At 49.6% G+C, this 26,432-nt stretch overlaps 13 protein-coding genes across 13 annotated transcripts; 5 read left to right on the top strand and 8 right to left on the bottom strand.

Moving 5' to 3' along the window:
• Nucleotides 1-989: 989 nt before the first annotated feature.
• N7506_008197 (major facilitator superfamily domain-containing protein) lies at nt 990-2,685 on the top strand (the record flags this gene model as incomplete). Its single annotated transcript, XM_056957490.1, has 5 exons — nt 990-1,174; nt 1,248-1,364; nt 1,431-1,989; nt 2,140-2,484; nt 2,545-2,685. The coding sequence occupies 5 exons, from the start codon at nt 990-992 to the stop codon at nt 2,683-2,685; spliced, it is 1,347 nt and encodes a 448-aa protein (XP_056811824.1).
• Nucleotides 2,686-3,794: 1,109 nt separating this feature from the next.
• Nucleotides 3,795-4,691, top strand: N7506_008196 (uncharacterized protein; the record flags this gene model as incomplete). The annotated part of the gene is made up of 1 exon (XM_056957489.1): nt 3,795-4,691. The coding sequence occupies one exon, from the start codon at nt 3,795-3,797 to the stop codon at nt 4,689-4,691; it is 897 nt and encodes a 298-aa protein (XP_056811823.1).
• Nucleotides 4,692-4,934: 243 nt separating this feature from the next.
• On the bottom strand, nt 4,935-7,135 carry N7506_008195 (Zn(II)2Cys6 transcription factor; the record flags this gene model as incomplete). The annotated part of the gene is made up of 3 exons (XM_056957488.1): nt 4,935-5,062; nt 5,113-6,947; nt 7,023-7,135. 3 exons carry the CDS (start codon nt 7,133-7,135, stop codon nt 4,935-4,937), a joined length of 2,076 nt encoding a protein of 691 aa, XP_056811822.1.
• A 934-nt stretch (nt 7,136-8,069) lies between these two features.
• Nucleotides 8,070-9,608, top strand: N7506_008194 (uncharacterized protein; the record flags this gene model as incomplete). Its single annotated transcript, XM_056957487.1, has 1 exon — nt 8,070-9,608. One exon carries the CDS (start codon nt 8,070-8,072, stop codon nt 9,606-9,608), a length of 1,539 nt encoding a protein of 512 aa, XP_056811821.1.
• A 612-nt stretch (nt 9,609-10,220) lies between these two features.
• N7506_008193 (sodium:solute symporter family protein) lies at nt 10,221-12,528 on the bottom strand (the record flags this gene model as incomplete). Its single annotated transcript, XM_056957486.1, has 9 exons — nt 10,221-10,741; nt 10,791-11,109; nt 11,172-11,342; nt 11,407-11,673; nt 11,715-11,793; nt 11,854-11,953; nt 12,028-12,214; nt 12,273-12,330; nt 12,380-12,528. The coding sequence occupies 9 exons, from the start codon at nt 12,526-12,528 to the stop codon at nt 10,221-10,223; spliced, it is 1,851 nt and encodes a 616-aa protein (XP_056811820.1).
• A 1,061-nt stretch (nt 12,529-13,589) lies between these two features.
• N7506_008192 (GMC family oxidoreductase) lies at nt 13,590-14,837 on the bottom strand (the record flags this gene model as incomplete). The annotated part of the gene is made up of 1 exon (XM_056957485.1): nt 13,590-14,837. The coding sequence occupies one exon, from the start codon at nt 14,835-14,837 to the stop codon at nt 13,590-13,592; it is 1,248 nt and encodes a 415-aa protein (XP_056811819.1).
• Nucleotides 14,838-14,867: 30 nt separating this feature from the next.
• On the bottom strand, nt 14,868-15,245 carry N7506_008191 (uncharacterized protein; the record flags this gene model as incomplete). Its single annotated transcript, XM_056957484.1, has 1 exon — nt 14,868-15,245. One exon carries the CDS (start codon nt 15,243-15,245, stop codon nt 14,868-14,870), a length of 378 nt encoding a protein of 125 aa, XP_056811818.1.
• A 1,187-nt stretch (nt 15,246-16,432) lies between these two features.
• On the bottom strand, nt 16,433-16,949 carry N7506_008190 (Rieske (2Fe-2S) protein; the record flags this gene model as incomplete). The annotated part of the gene is made up of 2 exons (XM_056957483.1): nt 16,433-16,675; nt 16,722-16,949. The coding sequence occupies 2 exons, from the start codon at nt 16,947-16,949 to the stop codon at nt 16,433-16,435; spliced, it is 471 nt and encodes a 156-aa protein (XP_056811817.1).
• Nucleotides 16,950-17,207: 258 nt separating this feature from the next.
• On the bottom strand, nt 17,208-19,355 carry N7506_008189 (RNA exonuclease; the record flags this gene model as incomplete). The annotated part of the gene is made up of 1 exon (XM_056957482.1): nt 17,208-19,355. One exon carries the CDS (start codon nt 19,353-19,355, stop codon nt 17,208-17,210), a length of 2,148 nt encoding a protein of 715 aa, XP_056811816.1.
• Nucleotides 19,356-19,701: 346 nt separating this feature from the next.
• On the top strand, nt 19,702-20,624 carry N7506_008188 (PICOT family protein; the record flags this gene model as incomplete). Its single annotated transcript, XM_056957481.1, has 2 exons — nt 19,702-20,496; nt 20,550-20,624. 2 exons carry the CDS (start codon nt 19,702-19,704, stop codon nt 20,622-20,624), a joined length of 870 nt encoding a protein of 289 aa, XP_056811815.1.
• A 406-nt stretch (nt 20,625-21,030) lies between these two features.
• N7506_008187 (putative Gamma-butyrobetaine hydroxylase subfamily) lies at nt 21,031-22,413 on the bottom strand (the record flags this gene model as incomplete). The annotated part of the gene is made up of 1 exon (XM_056957480.1): nt 21,031-22,413. The coding sequence occupies one exon, from the start codon at nt 22,411-22,413 to the stop codon at nt 21,031-21,033; it is 1,383 nt and encodes a 460-aa protein (XP_056811814.1).
• Nucleotides 22,414-22,747: 334 nt separating this feature from the next.
• N7506_008186 (thiamine transporter TPC1) lies at nt 22,748-23,770 on the top strand (the record flags this gene model as incomplete). The annotated part of the gene is made up of 2 exons (XM_056957479.1): nt 22,748-22,987; nt 23,051-23,770. The coding sequence occupies 2 exons, from the start codon at nt 22,748-22,750 to the stop codon at nt 23,768-23,770; spliced, it is 960 nt and encodes a 319-aa protein (XP_056811813.1).
• Nucleotides 23,771-24,088: 318 nt separating this feature from the next.
• N7506_008185 (tubulin alpha chain) lies at nt 24,089-25,763 on the bottom strand (the record flags this gene model as incomplete). Its single annotated transcript, XM_056957478.1, has 7 exons — nt 24,089-24,552; nt 24,609-25,112; nt 25,163-25,234; nt 25,281-25,368; nt 25,418-25,571; nt 25,634-25,692; nt 25,752-25,763. The coding sequence occupies 7 exons, from the start codon at nt 25,761-25,763 to the stop codon at nt 24,089-24,091; spliced, it is 1,353 nt and encodes a 450-aa protein (XP_056811812.1).
• Between the last annotated feature and the right edge of the window lie 669 nt (nt 25,764-26,432).

The raw sequence follows: 26,432 nt of genomic DNA, 5'->3' as shown, positions 1-26,432 counted from the left end.
GCGAGTTTCCGGTCTGGGTACGGGTACAGCCCAAAAACAAAACTGCACTTAAAGTGTCACGAGAGTTAAAGATAAGTGGGTGTGGCTTTGCTATGAATTGCGCGGGTGGAATGCCGGTGGAGAGACCCCGAGAGTGCAATCACAGGCAGTGTGCAGGTATTGCGTACACGTTCACGCGTAACCGCGCGGCACCGTTACTTTCAGGGTACCACGCGTTATTTCTGCGATTCATTAATTTCCGCCTGTACGGAGTACCTGGTCGTTACTTCCACTTGGGGATATTCCTCGTGTATTCTGGGAAGTGCATACCTTATTGCCAAACGATCCGAAGTTTTCAGGTTGCTGGGCTACAAAAGGGGCTCCGCCTAAGAGCGCGTCTGGGCAGAAACATGCCCATTCATGCATCTTCCACTGCCCATACTCCGTACCATTGCAACATTTCCTACTCCGTATACACTGTCATTTACATTTCTCCTGCTAAAACGTCGGAATGGCCTTTAATGACATATACCACGAGCTCATTTCCACCCCAATCTTCTCTGAAGCGCAGACCCATCACACGGTACCTTCAAAAGGACCATCATCATTGCCCCGGGAAGTTTTTCAAAAGTCACACTACAGATGTGATTGGCGCTGACGAAAGACTCCGCAGCTGGGCTCGATGCGATGGCCTCGGGCCAATCACCCGAATATCCTCGGATTGCGGGGAGCGGCAAGTGGCGCGCGGAATGATTGGTCGGGGTGCAGATGCCCTGGCTGCCCTTGGATTACGGGGTACAACCATTGCGTCGATACGTCAAACGACTGGCGCGGTCGAACCCCGGGCGGCGTAGTCTTCTCCGGATAGTAAGATGATCTTTCATCCGAACGTGGTGAATGGTGATGGAGTATAAACACCTGGGTACTCTCGAAAAAAGCCAATTCCCGAAGCCGCCGCATCTTACAACCCCTGGAAATACTGACTCAACCCCCAATCTTTGGAATCCATCATGGATCCTATCGACGTTGAGCAACAGGCTAAGGAAACTTCGTCTCATCAAATTGAGAATGTCGATGTCATTGATGCAGTCACTTTCACGCCTGAGGAGGAAAGGGCATTGGTGAAAAAGATTGATCTTACGCTCTTACCTACCATCTGGATTATGTACCTCCTCTCCTATCTGGACAGAACCAAGTAAGTGGGACCGTGCCCCTGGAAGGGGTTTGGATGTTATGGCTGTGAAGTGATAATGACCTTATGCATTTAGTATCGGAAACGCGAAGATTTCTGGCATGGAGGTAGACCTCAGACTGACATCGAATCAATATTCCATTGCCCTGGTTGTCTTCTTTGTTGGATATGTCCTGTTGGAGGTTCCCAGCAAGTATCTTTACCCTTTCAGTCACAAGCTACGTCAAAGTGGAGGTCATTAACAATACCTTCTCAATAGTCTTGTTTTGGGCCGATCACGACCTTCCATCTTCCTTCCCTCGATCATGATCCTCTGGGGTGCATTGACCTGTGTCATGGCGGTCGTTAAAAGCTTTGCCCATCTTGTGATTCTGAGGACAATTTTGGGATGTATCGAGGCCGGATTTGCCCCCGGTGTTCTTCTTCTCATTTCCTCGTGGTACAAACAAACCGAACAGTCGAAAAGGTTTGGTGTGTTTATCTCAGCAGCCGTTTTATCGGGTGCATTTGGGGGTCTGATTGCCGCCGGCATTGTTGATGGCCTCGAGGGCGTTCATGGTATTCGAGGCTGGCGGTGGCTTTTCATCATTGAAGGTGTTATCACCATCGGCTTCGCAATCATTTCCATCTTTATTCTGCCGGATTTCCCCACGACTACGAAACGGCTCTCTGATCGCGAGCGACAGATAGCTGTGGCACGTCTAGTACGGGAGAATGTGACCGCTACTTCTGCAGACAATGGGCACCTGAGTAATTTAGGTGCTTGTAAAGTGGCCTGTCAAGACCTGCGGACCTGGACCTTTGTCATTGGTTATATGGTTCGTTCATACCTCGCCCGATTAACCGCCTGTTTCTTCCATGAGCTACGTCCTCGTATCATCAGCTTACAAATTATCTCTAGGTCATTGTCGGCTCAAGCACTTTGACATATTTCTATCCCACACTCGTGGGGGGGGCTTTTTGGACAGGCGTCCACCAAAAGAATCAACCTGCTGACTGTCCCAATTTACGGGGTGGCCTTCCTCGCCACTGGCATTACCTCCTACTACGGTGACAAAGTTCCCACATGGCGTGGCCTCATAATCGCCGGCTGGCTAGCATTTTCACTAATCTGTTCAATTCTTGTCTGCACAATATATAACTTCACTGCTCGATACGTGCTTCTTGTCCTTATAGCAGCCGGTCTTTGGTCCACCAACGGAGGAACCCTGGCTTATGCCTCCTCTGCATTCTCTGGTATGCATCCACAGGCTCGCGGTGTTGCTTTAGCGATGGTGAATGCACTGGGCAATTTGGCCCAAATTTATGGCTCGGTACGTGTTTTACTTACCATTTACATCTATTGACCCACCAAACTGACGGAGACCGTGCAGTACCTGTTCCCGGCAGACGATAGTCCAAAGTACATCATGGGATTCTCTGTCATTTCCGCAATGCTAGCAGTTGGTGTGATTGTGTTTCTGTTCTTGCACATTTGGCTTCGTCGGCGCTTGAAATCTGGTATCATCCAGTGATGGTACCTTATTGTCAGCAGCCTTCGTTTTGATGATCATGGAGCCGAAAGCAAACCCGAACCTCGAACATTCCAATAATTGCGTAGTTCTTACCGGGCTTATTGCGACACAGCGATCTAGAGGTATGATGTCATCTATGAGCAATGTAGAATATGATACAATGAAACGCATCCTGGGTCGAATATGCATGTCCACCTGCAACTGGTGTATATTGATACAAACAACGTATGACATTGGGAAGCCCTGGAGTATCCCCAACAACTTGGTATAGTAAGCATGACGTTCACTCATTTCCAAGGTTGGAAGTAGCTTCCTGGAGGACTTTTGACGGCACTGAGCGAACACCTGGGCAATATTTATCATGGCACAAGTTGCGCCTGATCCGTGGACAGAATCAGAGGCCACATTTTAAAGATGAGAAACTGCCTGAGCCCAGCCACAGCGGCCGGTCTTTTTGAATTGTATCTGATTACTACTCGATGAATTGTACCTAAAGATATCATTTCGATTTGATTACTCCACAAATTGACTATGGCGAGACGGAACGTGCAAACTTCCAATCAATGCATACCGCTTAGAATGCTCATAAAACAGGGACCCCGGGGCTTGTGTCAGAAACTGGAAATGTGACGATATATAGCTGGAAAGCAGTGGAGCTGGGTTCTGTCAGGTAGTGAAGGTTATGATTTGAGTGCTCCGGAGATGAGTTCAAACTCACTAGAAGCCCTGTTAGAGGTCGGGGCCGTGACTCGCTAATGGCGGCCTTGGCATCTCCGCATGACTCGCCAAGATGGCCCTCGGTACGAGGCCCGATTGAACATTTCAGTCCCCAACTACACAACCTCCGTTGAATCGAGCTCGCCTCGACCACTGAGAGAATTGTTACCACCGCACTCGTTCCCAACATGCGGGGTCCGGTAATTTCGCAAAGCCGCTATTCTCGGATTGCCATTTGGCGAAGCTAACACGACTCCCCAACTCCTTAAGCCACCTCTCTTCGATGTCGCGGATTTTGGAACCATGACGGTATTTAAAAGTCGGACCGCATACCCAGTTCTAGGTCCCACCCACCTCTTTTGATTCCTGACTTTTTAAGTACATTCCTCGCCATGCCTCCAAGTATTCCCAACACTCCGATCGTCAACAACAACGGCGACCACAGCGGGGCGACTGCAGGACAGCAAACAACCACAAATGCGCCCCCCACGGTCCTGGACACTCAGCCAGGCCCACATCATGACTGGAAAATCACACTACGGGGCAAGGTCATTGCCATTACCGGTGCCAACAGAGGCATTGGCCTAGCCCTTGCAGAGGTCTGTTTAGCCAACGATGCGGCAGCCATTTTCAGTCTGGATGTCTTCGAACCCGGTGAGGAGTTTGCTGCTCTGCAAAAGGCCCATGTCAAGCGACTGCACTATGTCCACTGTGATGTGACCTCTGAAGACAGCGTCAACTCTGCAATCGATGCTGTGATCGCCACGCAAGGTGCTATACACGGGTTTATCGCAAATGCTGGAATGACGAAGCACCAACCCGCTTTGGACTTCACACGCGCCCAGCTGGACCAATTGTTTAATCTCAATGTATTTGGCGCCTACTTCTGCGCTACTACGGTGGCCCGTCGGTTTATTGATCTGGGTATCAAAGGATCCATCGTTTTCACTGCATCCATGACGTCCTACCGACCCAACCGCGCCGCGCCTTCGGCTCCCTATGGGGCTACAAAGGGCGCAGTGCGGAATATGACGCATACACTTGCCATGGAGTGGGCAAAGCATGGCATCCGCGTCAACTCAATCTCACCTGGCTTCATTAAAACTGCCATGACGTACTTTGTTGATCAAGCTCCAGACTGGGATCTCAAAATGCAATACTACGGCGGCATGCCCAGGTTAGCTGACCCCAAGGAGCTCGGCGGAGCTTACGTATACCTACTTTCTGATGGTGCGTCTTACACGACCGGTATTGATATCCCAGTGGCTGGTATTGTTGGTGCGTGGTAGCAATCTCCGTTTATTACAATACATGAAGAGAACGATACGCCCAATGCTTCCCACATTGTTTGGGAATGTTAGAGTATAGCAGCCACCGACTCATTTCCAATTTAACTTTTGATCCCTTGAACGCCTATGCTAGTGCAGTGTCCAAATGTCAATCATTGTAAAGGGGTATAAGAATATCATTCCTATGGATATCAGAAAAGTGAGAGCCGGTCTGTAGCCAATATTCGTTGTATTCGACCAACATTACTCCTGCCAAACTTTTTTCAGTCGAGCAACAACTTCTCTAGCGGGGAATTTGCTGATCTTCAACATTTCATTCAGAATACGGAGAAGCTCATCACGTACTTCAGATGATCGAACAAATTGACCGACTCAGAATTTGTCAGTAAGTTAGCCCAAATCAAGTTTGTGACTCTCTTACCTCCAAATAAGGCCTGGACGTTGACAAACGCTTTCGCCGGCTCGTGACTTTGGCAGGAATTGGCGATACCACAGACCATTTTCACGCTTTCGGTGAGCTCTTTCTCGCGCTGCATGTAAGCATTCAGTCCTCCCAAGGTAGGTTGATTCAGCAAAACAATTGCTCTGGCAAAGTGATACATCTGCATTGCACCCGCATGATTTGGTGGGTGGATCCAGATGGATGGGAACATAGCAGTAGACTTTTCATCCTTTGTAATAGCGACTGGTTGGTACGAAGATGGGAGCACATGATACCACTCGTCAAGTGTGTGGAGAAGCCGATCGCCGTTGTTGATTCTCTCCCTAGGATCCTGGTCTGAAAGCGTTGCACCAGATGCATATTTAACGCACTTGCCACAAATGTAGACAATTCTTGTTGCAAGTTCGTCCGAGTTCAGCGCTTCAAGGGGCTTTCGGGCGCTCCAGATGGTGATAGTGGGTCTCCCAGCCTGAAAGGCCGCCCAAATGTCCTGTCTGAGCCAAGCCCACCACACAGCCTGCCTCAACCCATCAACGGACTCGCCATCATTGTCTTGAGATCTCTGTATCCAGAAAGATCCTCTAAGATGCTGTTCCCAGACCCCACTGTTTGGGGCGCTGTCAGTGTCGAACATCTCGTACGTGCTTATCATGCTGGCTGTGGCCAATATCTCATGAGAGTCGGCGTAAGAGGGATAAAGCAATGTTTGCGATAGATACTGAAGTGTTTCGTAATAATATTGCGTAGCCATGGGTCTTGCGGTTATCTCTGGTTCTGATGAGAATCCAGCTGCTGTGTATGATAGCGGACTGTTATCGTCGGGGGCGGTATCACCACCCGAGGCCTTGTCCTCCGGTGCGGCCGAAGTAGCAAGGGACATATGTTTTGCCCCAACTGCCAGGATCGACTTCAAAAGCCCGGTGTTCTGCAATGCGAGATGAGGTACAACATTACTAAAGTGCTTACCTGTGTCAAACAAGTCAAGGATTGGCGCAACAACTTCGGTGTAGTATCGGAAAAACTTCAGATCGGTTGCAGATAGTTCTATCCGACTTGCTGTGTTCCATATTCGAGATAGCTGGCAATGATCCGGAAGACGCGATTCTGTGTGCTGATTTGGAATTTCTCGAGAGAGCCGGTGTTGCTCGCGGTGTTTCCAGACATGCCCGGGCTGAGCATCTGGGCACTCTGGGGCTGGGGACTGTCGACGAGAGAGAGCAATCTCAGGGAACTTCCATCTTGTATCACTGGTTGAAGTTTCGCTCTGTCTTTGAATGTGGTGAATAGCATCCCGCGCTAACAGATCATACCACTCAAATGGCGATGTGTTGAGCAGAGAAGCCTGGCTCAGCGAAAGTGGAGAATTTGAGAGAGCCGAGTCAAAACTTGGCATGCTCTGCTCATTGAGCTCGTTCGAACAGTCACCCGGAAGGCCCTCAATTAGATCGCTCGGTTGAGTCCGACCATGTTCAACAAGAGCTGAGGAAGTTACCTCAAGGTAAGGTGGTGCTCCCACGTTTGCCCGTTGTGTCTGTGGGCTTGACAAGGAATTCCGGGCGGAACTTGGATCGGCCCCGTTTACCCAAGCGCACACCCCCTCACACCCGCTCTCCCTTGGATTTGATTGCACTACGTTGAGTTCATCACCAGTCACAATTTCCGTCACGGTTGATTGATCAACCTCCTGGGCACAATTCTGCTGCAAGTTCTGCCTCGAGCTTGGAGCATACCGACAAACTCGGTCAGACTTGGAGCAACGCAAACACGTAGGCTTGCCGTCATCACATTTCACACGTCGCTCCCTGCAGGTCAGGCTGCGATATGTTAGCGATGTTAATTTTCGCTCAGGCGGTACTCGGTCATTGATGTGAACTAAAAATTCCACATACCATCCTGTCCTAGTTCTCAACCCCCGCGCCCGTGAAGGTCTGACGCGCCGTTGCGCCCTGCCTGTGGCGCTGCCCTCTGTCGTTGACTTTTGACGTGCGTTACTAACATTCATGATGTGTGAAAAGGGGTTTCGTCTCGAGGACCGCCTCATAGTCTTCTCGCTTACGTCTTTACCCCGCCTCTCCCCCGGACGATCCACTTTCCTCCAGGCCCACTTCCTAGCCTTTCGCTGAAAAAAGACCGGAGTTTTTTCTTTTTTTTTTTTTTTAATCGGCTTCAATCTTTTGTCTATAGATTCGCAAGTATCATTGATCCTGGGTCTGGGGAATTTCTCGTGGGATCATCACTCTTGACAATATCATCTTCAACCTGGAACAAGGACCTTTGCATGGTGACCAGGGAAAATGGCTACTGAGCAAGGAATTTCATCTACAAGATCATAATGAAAGTATACTAACAACCCAAGAAGCATTGATTCAAGAGGAGCAAAGGAAAATCTTGGAATGATTTCTCGCCGACCTAAGCTGGCCTATGTCCAAAATTCCAAGCTCGCGGGATAGCAAACCACCGACAGATGACAACTAAGCGAAGTGGCTGGTCATTAATCGAGCAGTGGTCTTGATATCACCAATTGGACCCAAGAGCGAACTTTCATATGATACCATCAGGAGTCTCTGGTTCTGAAAGCAGAGTAGACTTGACCTTGCAGCCTGCAATACGTCGGCTTCGAAAATATCATCATTAACGTTATTTTCGACCCCCTCCCCCTACCTTCCCTTTTTGAAGACATTCCGATCTCCTGCGTTGTTCGCTTGGGGGCGACTTGGGCAGGTCGCTTAGGGCCCACCTCGTCTGTTTTCCGAGGTCCGGTTCTTCGGGGGCTTCGCGGATCCAGAGGCAATCAAAACATTCCAAGGACTGAGACGGCCCGATTGTTGCTCAAATTCCTTGACAGTTCAAGACATTGACTCATTTCCATATCATACTCGGTCACTTGCCTTGTAACTCACCCGAACGCCAGTCTGCGAATACCACTCCAAGCAAAAATGTCTGCCATTGGCTCTATCTCTATTATCATGGACTTTGACGATATGGAAAATCTGCGGGGAGACTCTTGTTTCACTGCTACTCAGCGCGCATCCCAGTCTCAGCCTCAATGTCAACAGCAGTCCCAAGCAAGACACCATCACTATGCAAACCATGCTCACAGTGTCCCGGTCCATACTATCACTTCTACTCAGAGACATTCGACTTGCCCTCGCACCATGATATCTGTGCAGGAAGCTCTTCGCATAATCAGCAGTCACATCACCTCCCCTGTTGCAATCGACAAGCCAGTGAGCGCATCAATCATCGGCTCAGTCATTGCCGAAGACGTCCACGCCGCCACAATGGTACCGACGTTGCGATGCAGTGCCGTGGATGGCTATGCAGTTGTTGTGGAAGAAGGCAGTCCCGTGAAGGGAGTCTTTCCGGGAACATCCGTTATCAACGCTGGCATCAATTCAGGGTCAAAGCCCCTGCAACTAGGAAGAATTGCTAAGGTGACTTCTGGAGCACCAATTCCTTCTAACGCCAACGCTGTAGTTGATCTTGAAGATACAGCACTTGATCGTTCTGGAAAACAAAGCGTTCAGTTCCTAAACGATAAGATCCTTGTTGGCCAAAATGTGCAGGAGCCTGGGAGCCACATCCCTCTTGGTTACCAAATCGTTGCTTGTGGGGAGTCTCTTTCAGTTGCCAGTGGGGCTGTAGGCCTACTCGCGAAGGCGGGAATTCACACAGTAAAGGTATTTGAAAAACCTCGCGTGGGTATACTCAGTGTGAATGGCGGAGGTTTGAATCATCGCAACCAAATTCAGAGGGACAACTACTTGGCAATTTCATCGTGTTTGACTTCATGGGGCTTCGACACTGTGGATCTCGGTGTCACTCACAGTACACCGGATGGGAACCTGGAGCATCACCTCAGTGTCAGCACAGATGTGGTGCTCATCATCAATCATGCTCCTAAAGCTGAGCTAGATCTCAATTCCACTGTTGGGTGCCTAGGTGGCACTGTCCATTTCAGGCGTGTCTCCATGAAACCTGGCAGTCAGACCAGCTTTGCGACCGTACCCGTGAACGCCGAATCTACATCAAAGGGACGTAAATCAAAGCTTCTATTTTTGCTCTCTTGTGACTCGAAGTCAGCGCTAGTTGGGCTCAACCTCTTAGTTCTGCCTTCCTTGCAGAAGCTCAGCGGCTCGGGTGAGAGTTCTCGCGCTGCGGTCGCTAAGCCTTCGATGACCCAACTAGGCTTGCCCCGTGTTGCTGTTGTTCTTACACATCACTTTCCTCTCGATGCTATGCACACCGAGTACCATCTCGCAGTGGTTACCGGTTCTCGGTCCGATGCCAGATTGTATGCCACTAGTATTAGTGTTGGGCCCGTGGATGTGCGAGGCTCCCTTGTCAGTAGCGGTATCCATCCCAATGCTATGGTCATTCTTCAAGCAGGCCGAGGGGTTGGAATCAAGGGCGAGATTGTGGAGGCGTTGTTGATGGGCCCTATATGTGGCTCAGATACCCGACTTATCTGCTGAAGCTTTTGTGCCTAGCCCTGGAGTGTGTTTAATGTTTGTTTGTCATTTGTTTGCTTGTTGCTTTTCTAACTTGGCGTATATACTGTAAGGAAGTACTATGTTTTGCTTGCTCGATCATATGTGGCCACATTAGATCCATGGATTGTTCTTTGATTCAAGGCTTGGTTGTTGTTGCTCAAGAACCACTCGTTTTTGGGTGATGGGTCAATTCATTTCTTCAGGGGTAGGAGGTTAGAGTTATCTCATTTGAACTGTTGCTATATACATCCATGGATCCTTCTACCTGGTTTCTCGCATGTTTCAGATCCTGTCAAAAGCATAGACTGACAGCTGTATGCAATCAGGCAGTGATTTATCTTTCAAGAAACCTTGTAAGATTCTCAAACCAGAAATCCGAGGAAATCTTTCGTCACTTCACTCCACAACTTTCCAAGGTTTCACATCGCTCTTTTCTGGAGAGTTGTGCTCTCCTCATATTTTGCTGGTAACAAATTTCCGGATGATAAACACAATCTGATCACGACCATTCCACAGCGGGTATATTCCTATCACGACTAGAGTGGACCAAAGCCATATCAAGGAACCTGTGACCCATGCAATAAACAGCTTATTTCAGTTAGCAATTCCTGTACATCCGAGGTGGGTTTTTTCCCGCCCAAGAGCCCTCACCTTTTTACCCATGATGAATTTTGCAGCATACATTGGCAGTGGCCAAAGAACCCAAATTCCGAAGAATGTTGCTATAGCCCAAAACAGGGCATATCGAATCGAACGCTTCTCGATGTTCTGAGGTGCCTTGTCTTCCTGTGCTGCATGGCTCACTGTCTGCTCACTAACAAATAGATGGCTTTCTTTCATCGATTTCCAGTCAAACTTTTGTGGGGCGATCATAGTAATCAAGAAGGAATATAGAAGTGGACTCAGCGCTGAGCCAAGTGTGCCATACATGCACGGTAATGTAGCACCAGTTGTAGTGATATCGATAGCGTCGTAAAAATTGTACGCGGTGCCTAGCCAAATGCCGATACCGGTTGCCATGCCTAGGTAGGCTGATGCTATGGCAGCAGCTTGGCTTTGCTTTTTCCATAGAATTGCGAGTATCAAAGGGAACATACCGGGACATACTATGATACCTATTCCGGGGTTACTCGCATATCAGTAAACTTTTGAAACCGCACTTACCAATCATGTATAGCGTCCAGCCCATGTCAAGTCCAATATGGTTAAAGACAGCAGTGAGGCCCGCGGCGATGAGCCCAAACATCACAACGCCAATCTGGCTCCATCGAATCAAGTTGGCACCGCTTGCGTTGTAGTTCCAGTACGTTTTGTAAACATCAAAAGATATGATTGAGGAGACGGCAATCACCTGAGCTGACAAGGTCGAGGTCACGGACATGAATGTCATGAGCAGAGTTGCGACAGCGCCGCCTTTGCCTGCAATTGCCATCGCTCCATATGGTAGGGCTAGCCCTCCTGTGACTTCCTCACTTGTCATTTGCTGGAAATGGTCAGTCGAGTGAACGGGGAGTCCAGAGTCAAGCATCTGGGATATATATTTACCCGAGGGAATGTAGGAAATGATTTGCTGGTCTCCAATCCCAGCGCAGTCATCCCCATGACTGTCCCCAGTGCCCACGGAATGCTGAAGTAGCATATGCCCCCAACCACATATCCAGGTACAACTGCCTCGGGCGATGCAGCAAATGCTTTGGTAAAATATCCAGCATCCATCTGATAGGTACGAGTCAGCAGGCCTTATGGAACCGAAGGATTGGATCTCTCTATGTATACTCACTATGACAGCTCCGAAGTTTGAGACCATTAAGATGATTCCGAAGCAGATCCCCTGTTGAGATGACATAGTGAGAAGGGACCCGCCGAGGTTCCCATCAACCATGTGGCGAGGCTGGGCTGCCTGTACCAGGTCATACAGCCCTCCAATCGAAGAAACCTCCGGGTTTGTCAATGCCTTGGTCGTTAGATAACAACAAAGAATCAAAATGATTAATGTATGGATATAGTCCGTTAAAAACCTATGTATTAGGTGTCCATTAGCAGCAGCCTTCCAATATTCTATTCGCGATTTTGCCGAATCCCACTTACGTTGCCTTGATACCCCCCATCAGTGTGTATATTATGACCCCAATCGGCAATAGAAAGGTTGAAGCCATGATGTGTATCCCTGTTCTGTTCATTGTGAGAATCGATCTAAGACAGGCCGGGAAGTGGAGATAAGACCCACAGAGAGGTGATGGTAGCTGCAGCACCTAAAATCATATTGATCGTGTTGAAGAGGTTGTTCACGATAGCTAAAAAGATAAAGCTGACATGTGCAGTGGTCCCTATAATTCCTCTTAGTCTATATCTCAGCATTAGGTAGTAGGTTTGAGCCATTGCTGAAACCGGTCTGCAATACCGTATCGATACTTGATAACTTCAAGAACAGTATGGGCATTAGGAACACGTTTTTTGCATACAATACCAAGATATGCAAAACAAACGATCATAGGAGAGCATCCAGCGCCATACCAAAACGGACCACTAATGCCATACTGGTAAGCCACCAGTGTGGTGCTCAATAACATTGTACTCCAAAGCCAAGACTATTCATCAGTTCGATAAGTTTAATTCAATCCCAATTCTTTTGGCGCCAGCTCTTACCGAGACAACAGCAGAAGCAATCAACCCAGTCCGGACTTTTCGATCAGCGACAATAAATCTATACCGCATCAGCCGCAGTTCAAACGTCAATTCAAGCTCGTACTCACGTCTCAACCTTTGCATTATCCTCTCCTGTAGTTGATTTCAACAGCTTGGTTACGAGTATCATTACTGAATGTGTCAACAACGTGCAGTTGGTGAGTGCAATGATTCTTACCAGCCGCAAAAGACAGACCCAGACCCACGACGACCCCATATCCCACACCTTGCGTCAATGGTGGTGCGATGTATGACATTTTATTTTCTTTGTCTCTCAGAACAAGTCGGATCAGTGAGAGAAATGCTTTGAAAATGCGATGGATCCGGGTCCAAAGGGATAGTTATATCGGCTTTATACTAGACGTGGATTCTACTTTCCACATCCCGTGTTTTTGATATCTTGAAGTACACTTAACCCTTCTTAGGTTGTCATCTACCATCTACCCCGCTAATCCTATGCAAATCTACGGCGTGAGATCTCTGGTATAAGGTAATGGCTTGCGAAATCACACACTAGTAGACAGTATGGCGTGCTCAGCCCTTCATTTTTACCACTTTGGGAAAGAAAAGAGAGAATGTACGGAGTGCGTGATATGGCGTGCTTATAGTTATTCTAGTCGACTCCAGATGTTTATCCAATTGATCATCCTCAATCTCGAAATTGACGAGACTTGATTCTAAAATCGCAATAATTTTCAATCATTTCAAGTTTTAACCACCGAGCAGATGTAGTAATTCTGTTAAGAGCTCAGCACCCACCTGGGCATTTTCCAAGGTTCAACCTTTGCACATTTCAAGTTTGCTGCTACTCTTGTCATCTACAAGATTGCACGCTGTCCGGATGTAACACTCAAATCTATAGCTGGCATTAATTGAATCGTTTCTCGTACCTATCCATGAACCCCTCTTTCCAGTGACTATATACAGTGATGGGTTGACCCTACAAGTCCTGAGGTCGCTTTTCCAAATCCTTCTCCTCGGTGCTCGGAGCTCCAGGGCCGTTTGATGCGTCATCCCAAGGTTACCATGCAAGGACGCCGGGATGTTAAAATATGTATCTTTTCTTGATCAGGTCAGATGCTCTCTCGGCTATGGCATAGAGGGTGCTTGTTAAGTGGCCACAAAGCTGAAAGGGCACGACAGAAGCATCGATAACTCGCACATTCTTGGTGCCATAAACTTTCAGGTCAGGGCCAACCGCACCACCCTTGTCCCGAGATAGCATGCTCACAGTGCCGACCGGATGGAAGTTGGATCGATCTGAGATCGCATTAGTCGTCAAAATCTTTCTTCTGGGTTTCGATGGGACTCACAATTTGACCTGATCCAACTTTGCCAGACTGGGTCCGAAGCATCCTCCGGCACATGCTCAAACCCTGGCGCGTACTCTTCCCCGACCAAATGATTTAATGGAGAGGTTTCAAATGCCTTCCGAATGAAGCGCGCGACACCGACTTGGGCATCCAGGTCTGGCGCAAACATGAAGTAGTTCGGATTGATCGCGGGAGCTTCCGACGGATCGGGGGACTGGATGTGCACGCTGCCCCTTGAAAACGGCAAAAGTGGCCAGTATTCGCTGGAGAACGAGTGCCCAATCGGAATGAGGACAATCTCCGCAAATGGCACATGGGATTTGAAGACCAGGTCATACTGCAGCTGGAGAGCAGCTAGCACATTCGCTTCCTGGACCGCACCTTTCGAGGCAATTGAGACATTTTTTGCGTAGTCTGCAAGATTTGAGCTCACCCTAGAAGCAACGGTGGATGAGTCGTCTCCATAAATTTGTTCGGCGGAGGGGAGGGCAGAGAAGGTTGGCAGGCCGAGCAAAAACTCCTTTCCTTCATAGAATAGCCCATTGTTGGTTTGGTCCTGTAAATTCTCGCCAATGGACGAGATGTTCACTTTCAGCGAAATTCCATGCTTTTTGAGAATGTCCGAGTTTCCGATGCCCGAATGTTCCAAAATCGCCGGCGACTTCAAGGAGCCCGCAGACAGTATAACTTCTTTCGAGGCGTAGATGGTTTCCACTCCCTCGACTCCTCGGACCTCGACCCCAACAGCCACCGCATCACCACCCGAGTCTTCACCCCACACAATCTTGTTTGCGTAGGTATTCGAGATGATTTTGAGATTAGAGCGGTTTTCATAAGGCCAAAAATACGCTCGGGCGGCATCGTGACGAACATTGGCCTCTCTGTCGATGGTATCAGGGTGAACTGTGAGCCCTACCATACTTCCACCATTGATATCCCTATTGTAGGAGACCCCGACTTGCTGGAAGGTTTGGTCGAGGATCGGAAGCACACTGCTGTTGGTCATGAACTTGGGCCAACCAACCTTAAGCGGACCGTGTTCTCCGTGGTAGCTCTTATAGTAGTCGGCCCCTCTAGCAGCTTGGTCTGCAGTGGGAACTTGGAACTGCTCCGATTTGAGATAATACGGAAAGAGACTGTCCCAATTCCACCCTTTGTTCCCAAACTTTTCCCAGGAATCAATCTGCACCTTCTGCGCTCGTGTGTATGACATTCCTGGTCGAGGTTAATTGACCCAAACCCGTTACATCGAAGGGGGTATTTTGGAAATGATACCATTGATTGTGCTGGTGCCACCTATGGCCTTGCCCGCGCGCATAGTCTGTTTTGACCCTCCAGCGTAGATTTGATCTTCCGTCTGGTACGCCCAGTCAATAGCTGTTCCAAAGCTCAGGCCGTATCCAGTAGTCGTTGACACGTTATGGTTGTTTAGGACCGAGTCTCCAGCCTCGATGACTGCCACACTGACATCACCCAACTCTGAGAGTCTGTTGGCGACAACCAACCCACTGGTGCCTCCTCCAACAATGACAAAGTCATAATGTGAATCTGAGCCATCCAAATTTCTTGCATCCACAGGCAATAGCCAGATCAAAGCGAATGTAATCACTCGGAGATGCATTTCTTTTTTTGACAGTGAGACAAAGTCGCAGTTAGGGAGGCAGGAATCCAAGGACTTCTCTACAGAGGCGATGAGCCGCAAGAGAAGAGCAGCGACACGTGAGTTGTGGCATCTCTTGGACCCCGCCTGTCCGTCAGGGTTGCCTGGTATGTCGATGGTGGAATGTTGTCCAACAGCTCTTCCGGTGTCACCCCTACATTTCACACCGAACCTAGTTCAGGTTTCTTGGGTGATTGTCTGTATCGCCAAATGGATCAACACACAGATTTCTCCATGAGGGTTGGAACCGAAGTTCAAAGACAGAAGACGGCGCTGGAAGGCAAAGACAGAGTGACCTGGTGATGGGAGTGCCCGTCACACAGTTGGCAGCTCACAGACGAACATATCCAAGGATGTCAGAAGTGCATGCCGATTCTTCCGTGCAAAAACAGTGCACGTTCCACATGGGTTGATTGTATGCATACCTCGCATCCCCTTCTGAGACAGATCGTGGAACCAAAGGGACCTCGGAACTTTTGGATTTAGCAAATGGAAGTCAGGCAAATTGTGCAGCAATACAAAGATCTGTATCGAACCCACGGCCCGGTGCTTGAAATGTCACATCTTCCAGGGCTGTCCCATTTCTGTGGAATGTGCCACAACTCCAACATGACCTTGAACATAGTTAATTTGGCCAGTGACTCGGTCGGCTATAGTCACTTATGTATGCTCCTCTTCTGGGTCAACGACTTGAAGAATGCCGCCCAAGAAAACAACATCGGCGAGCCAATTAATTTGTGGATGGGATTATGTACAGACGAAGTCCATGGTCGGGATTTCTTGCCAAATTAACACCAGCGCGGAATCCGCTGCGGTTGGGGTTCTTGTTTGCCAAGCAAGTGCCCAGGTGCATTCCCCCTTGAGATCGCCCAAAACTGACCGTCACTTTACCGAATATTCTAGGTATTGCGAGATCGGTTGCAAGAGAGTGTGAGAGTGTGAGACAGCTTTGCCCATTGGCGGTTCGAACCAAGGACGTGCTCAAAGCGATGATGATTTGAAGCTCGATCCCATGAACCAAGGGAATCAGCTTCGCCAGTTTTGGCATTGCAAACATTGACTCTTCGTGGGCAGATATTAACGCGTTTGCTGTTAGAATGTAGCGTCTAAGTGGTTTCCAATAACTCCGATAGACCTATTGAGGCTTTTCAACCAATCCTTTGCTTGCGCCTCACCCACACCTCCTGGTCATCCGTGTCGGATGTTTTCGCGTCACGTAGTTGTACCTCCCACACCTTGAGTTTATATTTGCCGCGGTCTGCTTGGCCAGAGAAGATGTCAAAGGACCAGTCATGCTTGGGACATGTTATTCCAGCACTAAGAACAATGCCAAAGTCCTCAATGTCAAAGAGACTCCCCTGCGAGAGTGGGTAGGACGAGTGTGGGCATTGCTACGAAGAGTGAGCGCCATTCAGCGAAAGACCCGACATGACTTACATGGTCGATAGCATGGTATTTCCCTTTATACTTGAATACCAACACTTGGTCCTTCAGTTCGCCCGGTAGGTCAATATCTTCAACACGTTCCACCGGGCCGTTGGTCGGTATGGCGAAGGCCTTGCATTTTGGAGCGACTCTCTGGCCATCATCGTCAAGGTTTGGCAGCTCAGATGCGAGACCGACCGAGTACCAAGCCGCAGTCGACCTTCTGATGAATGGATTCATCGCTTTGTTGCGGGAGTGTGTTGGGAAGTTGTCGGAAGAAGTCTTTCAATTCCGCCCCACATCATCGGCACCGACACGTCCCGTTAGACCTCATCTATCGGCGTCCTTTGCCTGCGGTGTGGTTTGAATTTCTATGCTTACGGACATCCAACAACTGTGCCCAGGTGGTATTCGGCGTTGAAAGGAGGTCTTATTCGGCTGATGTTCAAGAAGTTACTAGTCCAACTGGTCATGTACGATCTTCATAATCTGTCTGATTCATTTGATACACATGAATCCACATCCATCGCGAGCCCGTTCGCATGCTTTTTTCAAGTTTTGCTCTTCAACATCTGTCCATTTGTAGGTCAGCTCGTCCCAGGGTTTGCCAGAGTGAAACTCGTCGCGATGTTTCTTGTGGATGGACTGCAGTCGGCTAACTTCACGGGGGTCACCCGTTCCAGAATAGACCATAAAAAGAGTACAGGGCGGGAGAGATTCATAGATCTGTGAGATGTGGGATACGGTCTGCGAAACAGTGTTTACCAAGGCATCGGGCTGTGAGCGCTCGCTGGATTCGACGTGGAGATCAGGTATGCTCGCGGTTCCATCCGAGGAAGGCAAGACAGATGTGGATTCGTTGGCATTATTCGGGTCTGGGAGTCTATTACACCATCCACGAAGATATTCGAGGTCGCGAATACGAGCCCAGGCGAAATCAACACCCCCGGCAGGGATAGAGTGATTGGACTCGTCGCCCTTGATTACAGAGGAGACTCCTTTGACGACCGCCTCATCATCCTGACATCCAACTGAGACGGTCGCCTGTGCACCAAAACCGCGTTCGGGGTTGCCCCAATCAACCACAGCTCCGGTGCGTGCTTCGCCAGGACAAGGGACATGGTTGGGGCGAATGGACCGCGAGAGACGACGGAAAATGCTTTCGTTGGAGACTTCACTTGTTCCCCAACGCTCACCTTTCTCGCACTTCATCTTCACAAGTTCGAGAACGGCACGGGCATCCTCAATGGAGTCATGTCCTTCCGTTCCGTTCTGGATCTGCTTGCCTAGGTACTTCTGGGTGAGCCATTTCAAACTGCACTTCAGTGGTGGACCCCTTGGGTGTGGATAAATAATGCTCGTGTCGACAATAAAAGGGTGCACCAGTTTTAAGGCGTTGAGGTCGGAGTTGAGGGAGTGGCCAACAAGGATCGCACGGGGTGTGAGAAGGGAAAGGAGCCGTTTTTGGATATCAACCAAAGTTGTAGTCACTGGGGCCAGCATCTCCGGTGTGATTCCCGAAAACCGCGTGAGATAATTAATGACTGGTCGCGGGGGTTTGACGAGCTCATCCATGACTACTTCGCCATCCCAGCCCACGATACTGATGCGGGTGAGCTCAGACTGGCCTCCCTCGGTGATGCACATTTCACAGTCAAGGGCAAACACGTTCCGTCCAGCAGTCATGCTGCCTTGTTCAATTTCGGCATCGGGCGGCTGCGCGGACTCGAGTGAAGAAACATGTGTGTCCACCCATCCGTCTTCCACTGACTGGCCACCGCGTTGGCGAGCCCCTGCCTGGGTCGACCTCTCTTCATCAGAGCCAAAGTAGGCCGGATGCAATATGTAGTCGTTTTCTCGCAGGTCGTTGCGAGAGGTAACAAACGTTGAAATCGGGGTTCTTTTGGGAACAAAGCCCCTCTCGACTTTGGCAGGGCGTGCGCCCTTTGCACGAGGATCTTCATTTTTGGCCTTGGGTGGCGAAGACATCAAGATCGCTTGCAATGGCGAATGAACCTTGTTGTACTTGTTGTCGCCCGGAGCCTTGACCGGCCAAATGTGAGGAAACATATCGGCCAGCGGTTGGAGACATTGGGGGAGGCTGTCGCGGACGAGGGATCGAGGATTGAAACGATGCGAGCGGTCGGGAAGAGGAAGGCCTTTTTTCCATCGGTCGTAGTCAGTAGCTCTATCGTCTTCGGTCGATTGGTCGGCATCAGCTGGTTTTGGTTCCGCCTCTTTCAAATGATCTCCACTAGCTGATGATTCATCCAGAGAAATTGTGCCATCAAACATTCCCATCTCGAGGCCAGGTACCATCAACACGACCACCTTGCGCACATGCCCAGAGTGTTTCAGAGATATCCACTGGGGGGCAATGCCGTCGGCGAAGCAGTAGAGGAGCAAGCCCTGAATATCGGCAATTCGAATAGGTGATTGAAGCTTCCCATCTGCATAGGTGAGGGCTGGGTATTTGACTTTCTCGCCATCGACTCTCTTGCGCTTCTTGGACGCCTGACCGTTCGCTCCATCGATTGCGCTGTTAGGCATGTGGGCTGGAGGCTCGCTCACGTTGGCTTTTTGAGATCCAGTCTCTTCCGTGACTGTATCCTCGGCATCGAGCTTTCTCTTCTTGTCAGCGGTCATAATATTTCCGTGAAGCACAGCTTTGATCTGCAGCTTTGGAGAAACTAGGAAATCCCAAAAATCCTACCACGTGAAGATAAGTGATATGATAAGAGAATGCTGTCATGTGACTCTATCCCGTGACCTCTATGGTGGCCCACAAACACCAGGACCGCTGAACGATCTGATAACCGGAGGATTGGAAATCTAGGATCGCCGTGCATGAGGGGAGCCTGTCTTTTTTGGAAACTCATCACGCCATCACCTTGACACATTTTCTGGACTGAATACTCCTTTCGCTTTCTGATATATCCACGAGACATCGCCGGGTTCGGCCTCTACCTTACCTCTATAGTCACCTTCCACCATGTCGGCACTCACCGAGATCACATCCGAAGCGGACTTCTCGTCGCACCTTTCCTCCCTGTCGCCCTCTGCGTTGGTTGTACTTTACTTCCATACTCCATGGGCCGCTCCTTGTGCCCAGATGGGTGCTGTACTTGCGGCCCTCGCATCACAGTACCCCGCCACTACCCCGCCAACCATCTCGTTTGTCAGCATCAATGCTGAGGAATTGCCTGATATCTCCGAGGAATACGATGTTTCCGCCGTTCCCTTTGTTGTGTGCTTGCGCAGCGGTCAGATTTTGGAATCAATCAGTGGCAGCGATGCTGTCAAGGTGCGCGACGCTGTCGAGCGTCATGCCGGCCGCGGAAACAGTGCCGGTGGTGACCCGATGGACGGCGTGAGGACTCATATTCCCCCGCCACTATCCGCTGTGCCACGTGAGGACGGTCCAACAACCGCTACTCAAGCTCCGGTCACAGCGTCCCATGCGCCTCCCGCCGATGCGGCCAATGCGACCGCTGTCGCATCGGCCCCCGCCCTGACACCGGAACAATCTCGCGAAGCGCTCTTTGCCCGTCTGGAACAACTGGTCAAGGCAGCTTCTGTTATGCTCTTCATGAAGGGAACTCCCAGCAGCCCGCAGTGCGGATTTAGTCGGCAGCTGGTGGGTATTCTCCGCGAACGTAGTGTCAAGTACGGCTTCTTCAATATCTTGGCCGACGAGGATGTACGACAGGGCTTGAAGGAGTACGCAGAGTGGCCAACCTTCCCTCAATTATGGGTAAATGGAGAACTCGTTGGTGGTCTGGATATTGTACGTGCTTCTTTGTCTGGTCAATGAGTCCAACTACTAACATTGATGAACAGGTACGTGAGGAGATCAACGCCGATCCCGAATTTCTCAACCAGTTCTCTGTCAACAAGCCTACCGCAAGCGCTTGATAATTTGGCTGGTGGTCGCACGATACCCATGAACCCCATAACGGTGGGGCTTGATGTCAAAAACCTAACATAATGATAAATGTTTTTGTCTTGATGAAGGCCGTCATAGATGTTGAGTCATTGTTGAATAGTTTGGACTATCATCTCCTCAGGTGCTGGTAAATTATCCTATCGTAGCTCCGAGTGAAGGAAGAGTGTGTTTAGTCTGCCCTGGCCGTTGGCACGAGTGTTCCAAAGTTTCCAATATTCATTCCGAGTCACAATGATCTCCATGGATGGTGACGAGCCGGGTAATCGCATTACACATGTTAAAGATTTTCATGAGGTCTGCGTTGCCCATGTGGGCTTCTAATGTCAAAATTCCGAGGTAGATATACCCGGAATACGATCCCATTCTAAGCTTGTTTCACAGCCAGGCCTGGGGATGGTTTCGCTTAGAAACAGCAAAGCAAGACAAGAGCGCATCAGTGTCAACATATGCCCCTGCTAGCCACCGAGATCCTTCGCTAGCGTTGAATTGGCGGCGGGCATGAACAACACGTCTATTGTCAAAAATGACACACACGCCCGGCTTGAGTTTCAGTTCAAAGATGGCGCTCTTCGAATCAAGTTGCTTAGTAAACAGATTGATGGCCGCTTGCAGCTCTCTCACAAATTTGGGATCATGGTCTTTTCCATCGGGCGATGGTATGGCAGATTGGAAGGGTGGCGAGTAATTGACATGCAGAAGATCATTTGTTCGGGGATCAATCTCAAAGATAGGTCGTTTGTTGTGGTATATATGATCGTCATGCTTATACTCATAGCCCAACCGCTGATCACACAGTAATTGATATTCTTCGGGATGCTCTGCCTTCATCAAAGCTGCCGCCCGAAATGCGTCTGCAAAAAGGGACTCCCCTCCCGAGCAAGAATTCTCCAGACAGTGGAGAAGTTGATATCCCGGCGGCTCGTTCATATACATCAGATCCATATGAAATCCAAGAAATTGGTTGGTGTAGGCTACATTCTTCGCCTCCGGAACGGTGCGCACGTCGAATGTTGATCCGTAGAACGTGTTGCGTAGTGGGCCCATGCGTGTGGCAACCTTCTCGACCATCTCCCGAGACTGGGGAATGTCTTCGACGAAGATCAGGCCCATGCGCTTCAAGCTTTGCATTGCTGCTGCAAACTTGGCATCATGGTTGATGTAGTCGTCGAACGAAATCCAATGTTGATTCTCGCTCATCGTTTGCCGTGACCATTTCGTGGGGGCTTTTCCGGAGAGCGGCCGCTGATCATGAGTGTCCACTATGGGGTTCTTCAAGAAGTCGTGCCTCCAGACGGATTCATGATCGGACCCGTACCCAGGAATATCGTTGGCCCATTTGATTGATAAATGTTCTCCATCCCATCTGATCCATCGTGGACGTATATCTTTGGGAATATCACCCGTTCGGAAAGACCTCTGCTTAGAGTGTGGGTCTTTACACAATGGACAAAGGCATGTGTCGCGCAAGTAGGCATAGGGCAGCTTTAGATTTCGGGTTTTGGAAAGCAAGTATAGCTCATCCTGTGCGAGATGGGAGTTGCCCACGCTCTCAAAGATGATCTGAAACAAGTTTGGCTTGGATGGTTTTCCATCGTGAGATAATGAAGACTTTTCAGTAAATTCCAATGACCGTGGTAACAGTGTCGGTTTGTCCGCTTGTCTGGCTGACGCTATAAAGTTACGCCGAGCGACGGAGTATGATAGAATCCGGGAGGACGAAGAGAGTCGCCGGAATGAAGCGGAGCCTAGGAGATTCATGGTTGCCTCCAGGCTAAGAACATGTAGAATAATGGGGAAATAGCGAGGAAAAGGAACACGTTTATCTGGTGAGAACGAGCTTCGGACATGAGGCGCGCCAAGCTACGATTGCCTCGGCTTACATATAGACACCTCACTTATGAGGCAGAAATTTATTGCCTCATTGACAAGGCATCACGAGACTCACGCCTCAGGCAAACATTTCAAATCAACAATCTTGGAATGGCCGGAACTCACTTACGTAAATTCACCTGCTTTTCTCATCTCAGGAATCATCATGGGATTCCAGCTCTTTATTTGATCTAATATACAGACCGCAGTCTGTGAGATCCTCATGTCGGCCGGGGGTGAGCATCTCAAAGATGAAGGCACCAAGCGCCAAGTCGTGCTGGCCGGTGGCATTGCCGGACTGATCTCGCGCTTCTGCATTGCGCCGCTAGATGTGGTCAAGATTCGGCTGCAATTGCAAATCCATTCTTTATCAGATCCATTATCTCATCTGGTCGCCAATGGCCCAGTGTACAAAGGCACACTGTCCACAATGCGAACCATTGTGAAGCAGGAGGGCATTACTGTACGTCTAGGTTTCGGAAACACCAGCCCTGAGATTGGATGAAGCTAATGATACGATATACAGGGTCTATGGAAAGGAAATATTCCCGCCGAGATGATGTATGTCTGTTATGGTGCCGCTCAATTCACAGCATATCGTGGCACAACTCAGGCCCTCGCTCAGCTCGGCCCCTATCGACCTCCCCCATCTGTCGAATCTTTCCTCTCCGGTGCCGTAGCGGGTGCTTGTGCCACAGTAATGACGTACCCGCTTGACCTCCTCCGCACTCGATTCGCCGCTCAGGGCCCAGACCGCGTATATCACTCCTTGAGGGCATCGATTGTGGATATTGCTCGACACGAGGGAGCACCGGGGTTCTTCCGAGGCTGCTCAGCTGCCGTCGCACAGATTGTACCATATATGGGGTTGTTTTTCACAGCATATGAAGCACTTCGACCAGTCATGACGGTATGGGACTCGTTGCCTATGGGTACTGGGGATGCTGCTGCGGGTGTTGTAGCCAGTGTGCTGGCCAAAACGGGCGTCTTCCCACTGGACCTCGTTCGCAAACGCCTACAAGTGCAAGGTCCGACGCGAACGCGTTACGTCCATCGCAACATCCCGGAGTATACCGGAGTTTATCGAAGTATGGCGGTGATTGTTCGAACACAGGGCATCCGCGGTCTATACCGAGGCTTGACGGTCAGCCTGATCAAGGCGGCACCGGCCAGTGCTATAACGATGTGGACTTACGAGCGCGCACTGAAAACCCTCCAAGAGCACAATATCGCAGCTGATCGCTGAGGTCAGTGCTCAACTTGTAACACTACTCATTCATCTGCATGGAGCATCTAGTGGCGTTTTCCCTTTGCTTTTACTCTACATACGTTGGAAATTATTAGATCAAGACGCAAAAGCGCATACTTTTTTTGATTGATTGGGACTATCACATTTCATACCATATTCTTCTCCGTGGACAACTACGTCTTCAGACTCGTCATTTTCTCCGTCATACGAGGCACATCATATGAAGCAAATGGCTCTACAGAAAATCGCTCGAGACATGATTATCGATTCCAAGACCATGTCAAGTGCGTGGAGCTCGTCAGAATTGCAATTGAATCAGTGCTCAGCCTCTTCGTCTCCCTCGCCGCTATCTCCGGCCACCTCCTCGTAGTCTTTCTCCAGGGCTGCAAGATCCTCACGGGCTTCAGAAAATTCTCCCTCCTCCATGCCCTCGCCAACATACCAGTGTACAAAGGCGCGCTTGGAGTACATGAGATCAAATTTGTGGTCGAGGTGGCCCCATGCCTGCGCAATAGCAGTCGTGTTTGATAGCATACTCACCGAGCGATCGACCGGTGCAAGTTCATCATTGGGACGGCGGACCGGCTTTTGGTAATTGATGCCCAGCTTGAATCCAGTCGGACACCACTCAACCAGACTGAAGGTGCCTCTGGTCTTGAGCGCGTGTACAGCCTGGGTGCACTCGAGAGGCACAACATCCCCTTTATAAAGAAGAGCAATTGCCATGTACTTGCCTTGACGCGGGTCACAGGCCACCATCTGGTTGTTGGGCTTGAAGCCTATGAAACAGGTCAGCACATAAGAACACCATTTTGTCACATAAAGGTATACGCACACTCGAAAGTGAGATCCTGCACCTTGAAGCTTTCATGAGAACTGCGTCGACTACTGATCACCGGTGCATAGGAGATTAGAGGGTAGTGGATGCGTGGGTAGGGCACAAGGTTCGTTTGGAACTCGGCCAGGTCCACATTCAGAGCACCATCAAACCGCAAGCTGGAGGTGATGGAGCTTACCACCTGGGCAATCAGTCGGTTCAGGTGCTCGAAGCCAGGACGTGGGATATCTAGGTGGCGATGACAGATGTCGTACACGGCTTGATTGTCGACCAGAAAGGTGCAGTCAGAATTCTCAATGGTGCTGTGTGTGGACAAGACAGAGTTGTAGGGCTCTACCACTGAAGTTGAAGTCTCCTTGGATGGATAGACCGAAAATTCGAGCTTGGACTTGCGGCCATACATCTTGGTGATATGCTCCAGCAGCAGGGACCCAAACCCGGAGCCAGTGCCTCCACCAAAGGAATGAAAGACCAGAAATCCTTGCAGTGATTCGCAGTTTTCTGTGATAAAGGTGAGCAGACTGAAAAGGTTCCAAGTCGAAGCAACATACCAGCCACGCGACGAACACCGTCAGCCGCAGCCTCCAAAATATCCCTGCCAATGGTGTAGTGGCCACGCGCGTCTACCGTCTGTTAGCCAGAATCTGAATCAACGATTGAACTTCATACAGTTGTTTGCAGCATCTTCCTTCCCACTGATCAACTGCGCAGGGTGGAAAAGGTGTCGGTAGGTGCCAGTCCGAATCTCGTCAATAGGCTGTCCACATCAGCTGTGACCTTCCCTGGATTTGGAGTGCTCTACCTACCGAAGGGTCGAGGTCCAGAAAGATGGAGCGAGGCACATATTTGCCATGGGATGTCTCGGTAAAGAACGTTTCGTAAGATCCGCTCTTTGTGGTGTCATCGGTCACATCGGGATCTATGAAGCCATCAGGCTTCAGTCCGTGCTCGAGAAGATACCTATGGATTCCATGAGATTAGCAAACTTGTAAGACGTGTCAAAGCCTTGGAAGAAGACACACAGTTCCCAGGCAGCGTTGCCCAGCTGGGTGCCGGCTTGGCCAAGATGAAGGTGACAGATCTAGACTCAGGTCAACGAAAGACTCCTACCGTGCCACTGTCATATCTCAAGTAACATACCTCGCCTCGCATGGTGAGAAAGATGGTTAGGCTGGTGGGACACTGCAGGGGAAGGAGGAAAGGGAAGTGTAAAAAAAACAGAGGGAAAGGAAAACAAAACAGGCACAGATTCCTTTGGCCTCCAATAGTGTACTTTACTAAAACCTCACAATTGGTGTATTGCTGCAACCACTACTTACGGACTCTTATGCCTTTTCAAAAGTCTCCTACTATTTCACCTACCTGGCTAGTCTAAGTGAGAAAGCATCAACGACGCTCATGTCTCATGAACCATATATTCTTGCCTAGCTCAATGCCATTTTCAAGGCTATATCAAGCTTCTCATGTACATGGTAGGGTCGGGAATTTGTAACAAAGTCAGTGTCATGCCCCCCAGTGCCCAGGTATTGGTGAATGTCACATATAGTGTAGGAGTTGTGTAACAGTCTGGGATGCAAACTCTCATACTGATTGTAAGCTGCAATAGTCACCTGGGCAGACTACACCGTCCACGGGTAGTTACTGGCTTATACTAACTAGCACTATTTAGTAGGTAACGGCTCCTGGAGGGTCACTCCCGAGGTCCATCTGTATATATTCAACACTGAACATCACGAAGCATATTTGAAGGACCCTGCAGTCCCGATACTCACTAGCTGTAGACCCTTGAACCTTGAAAACCCAGGACTATTCCAAAGTTAA

This window comes from Penicillium brevicompactum (assembly GCF_028827555.1).
Source record: "Penicillium brevicompactum strain IBT 35665 chromosome Unknown utg000005l_segment0_segment0, whole genome shotgun sequence".
Lineage (NCBI taxonomy): Eukaryota > Fungi > Ascomycota > Eurotiomycetes > Eurotiales > Aspergillaceae > Penicillium > Penicillium brevicompactum.
This window is presented reverse-complemented; position numbering and strand designations above follow the sequence as displayed.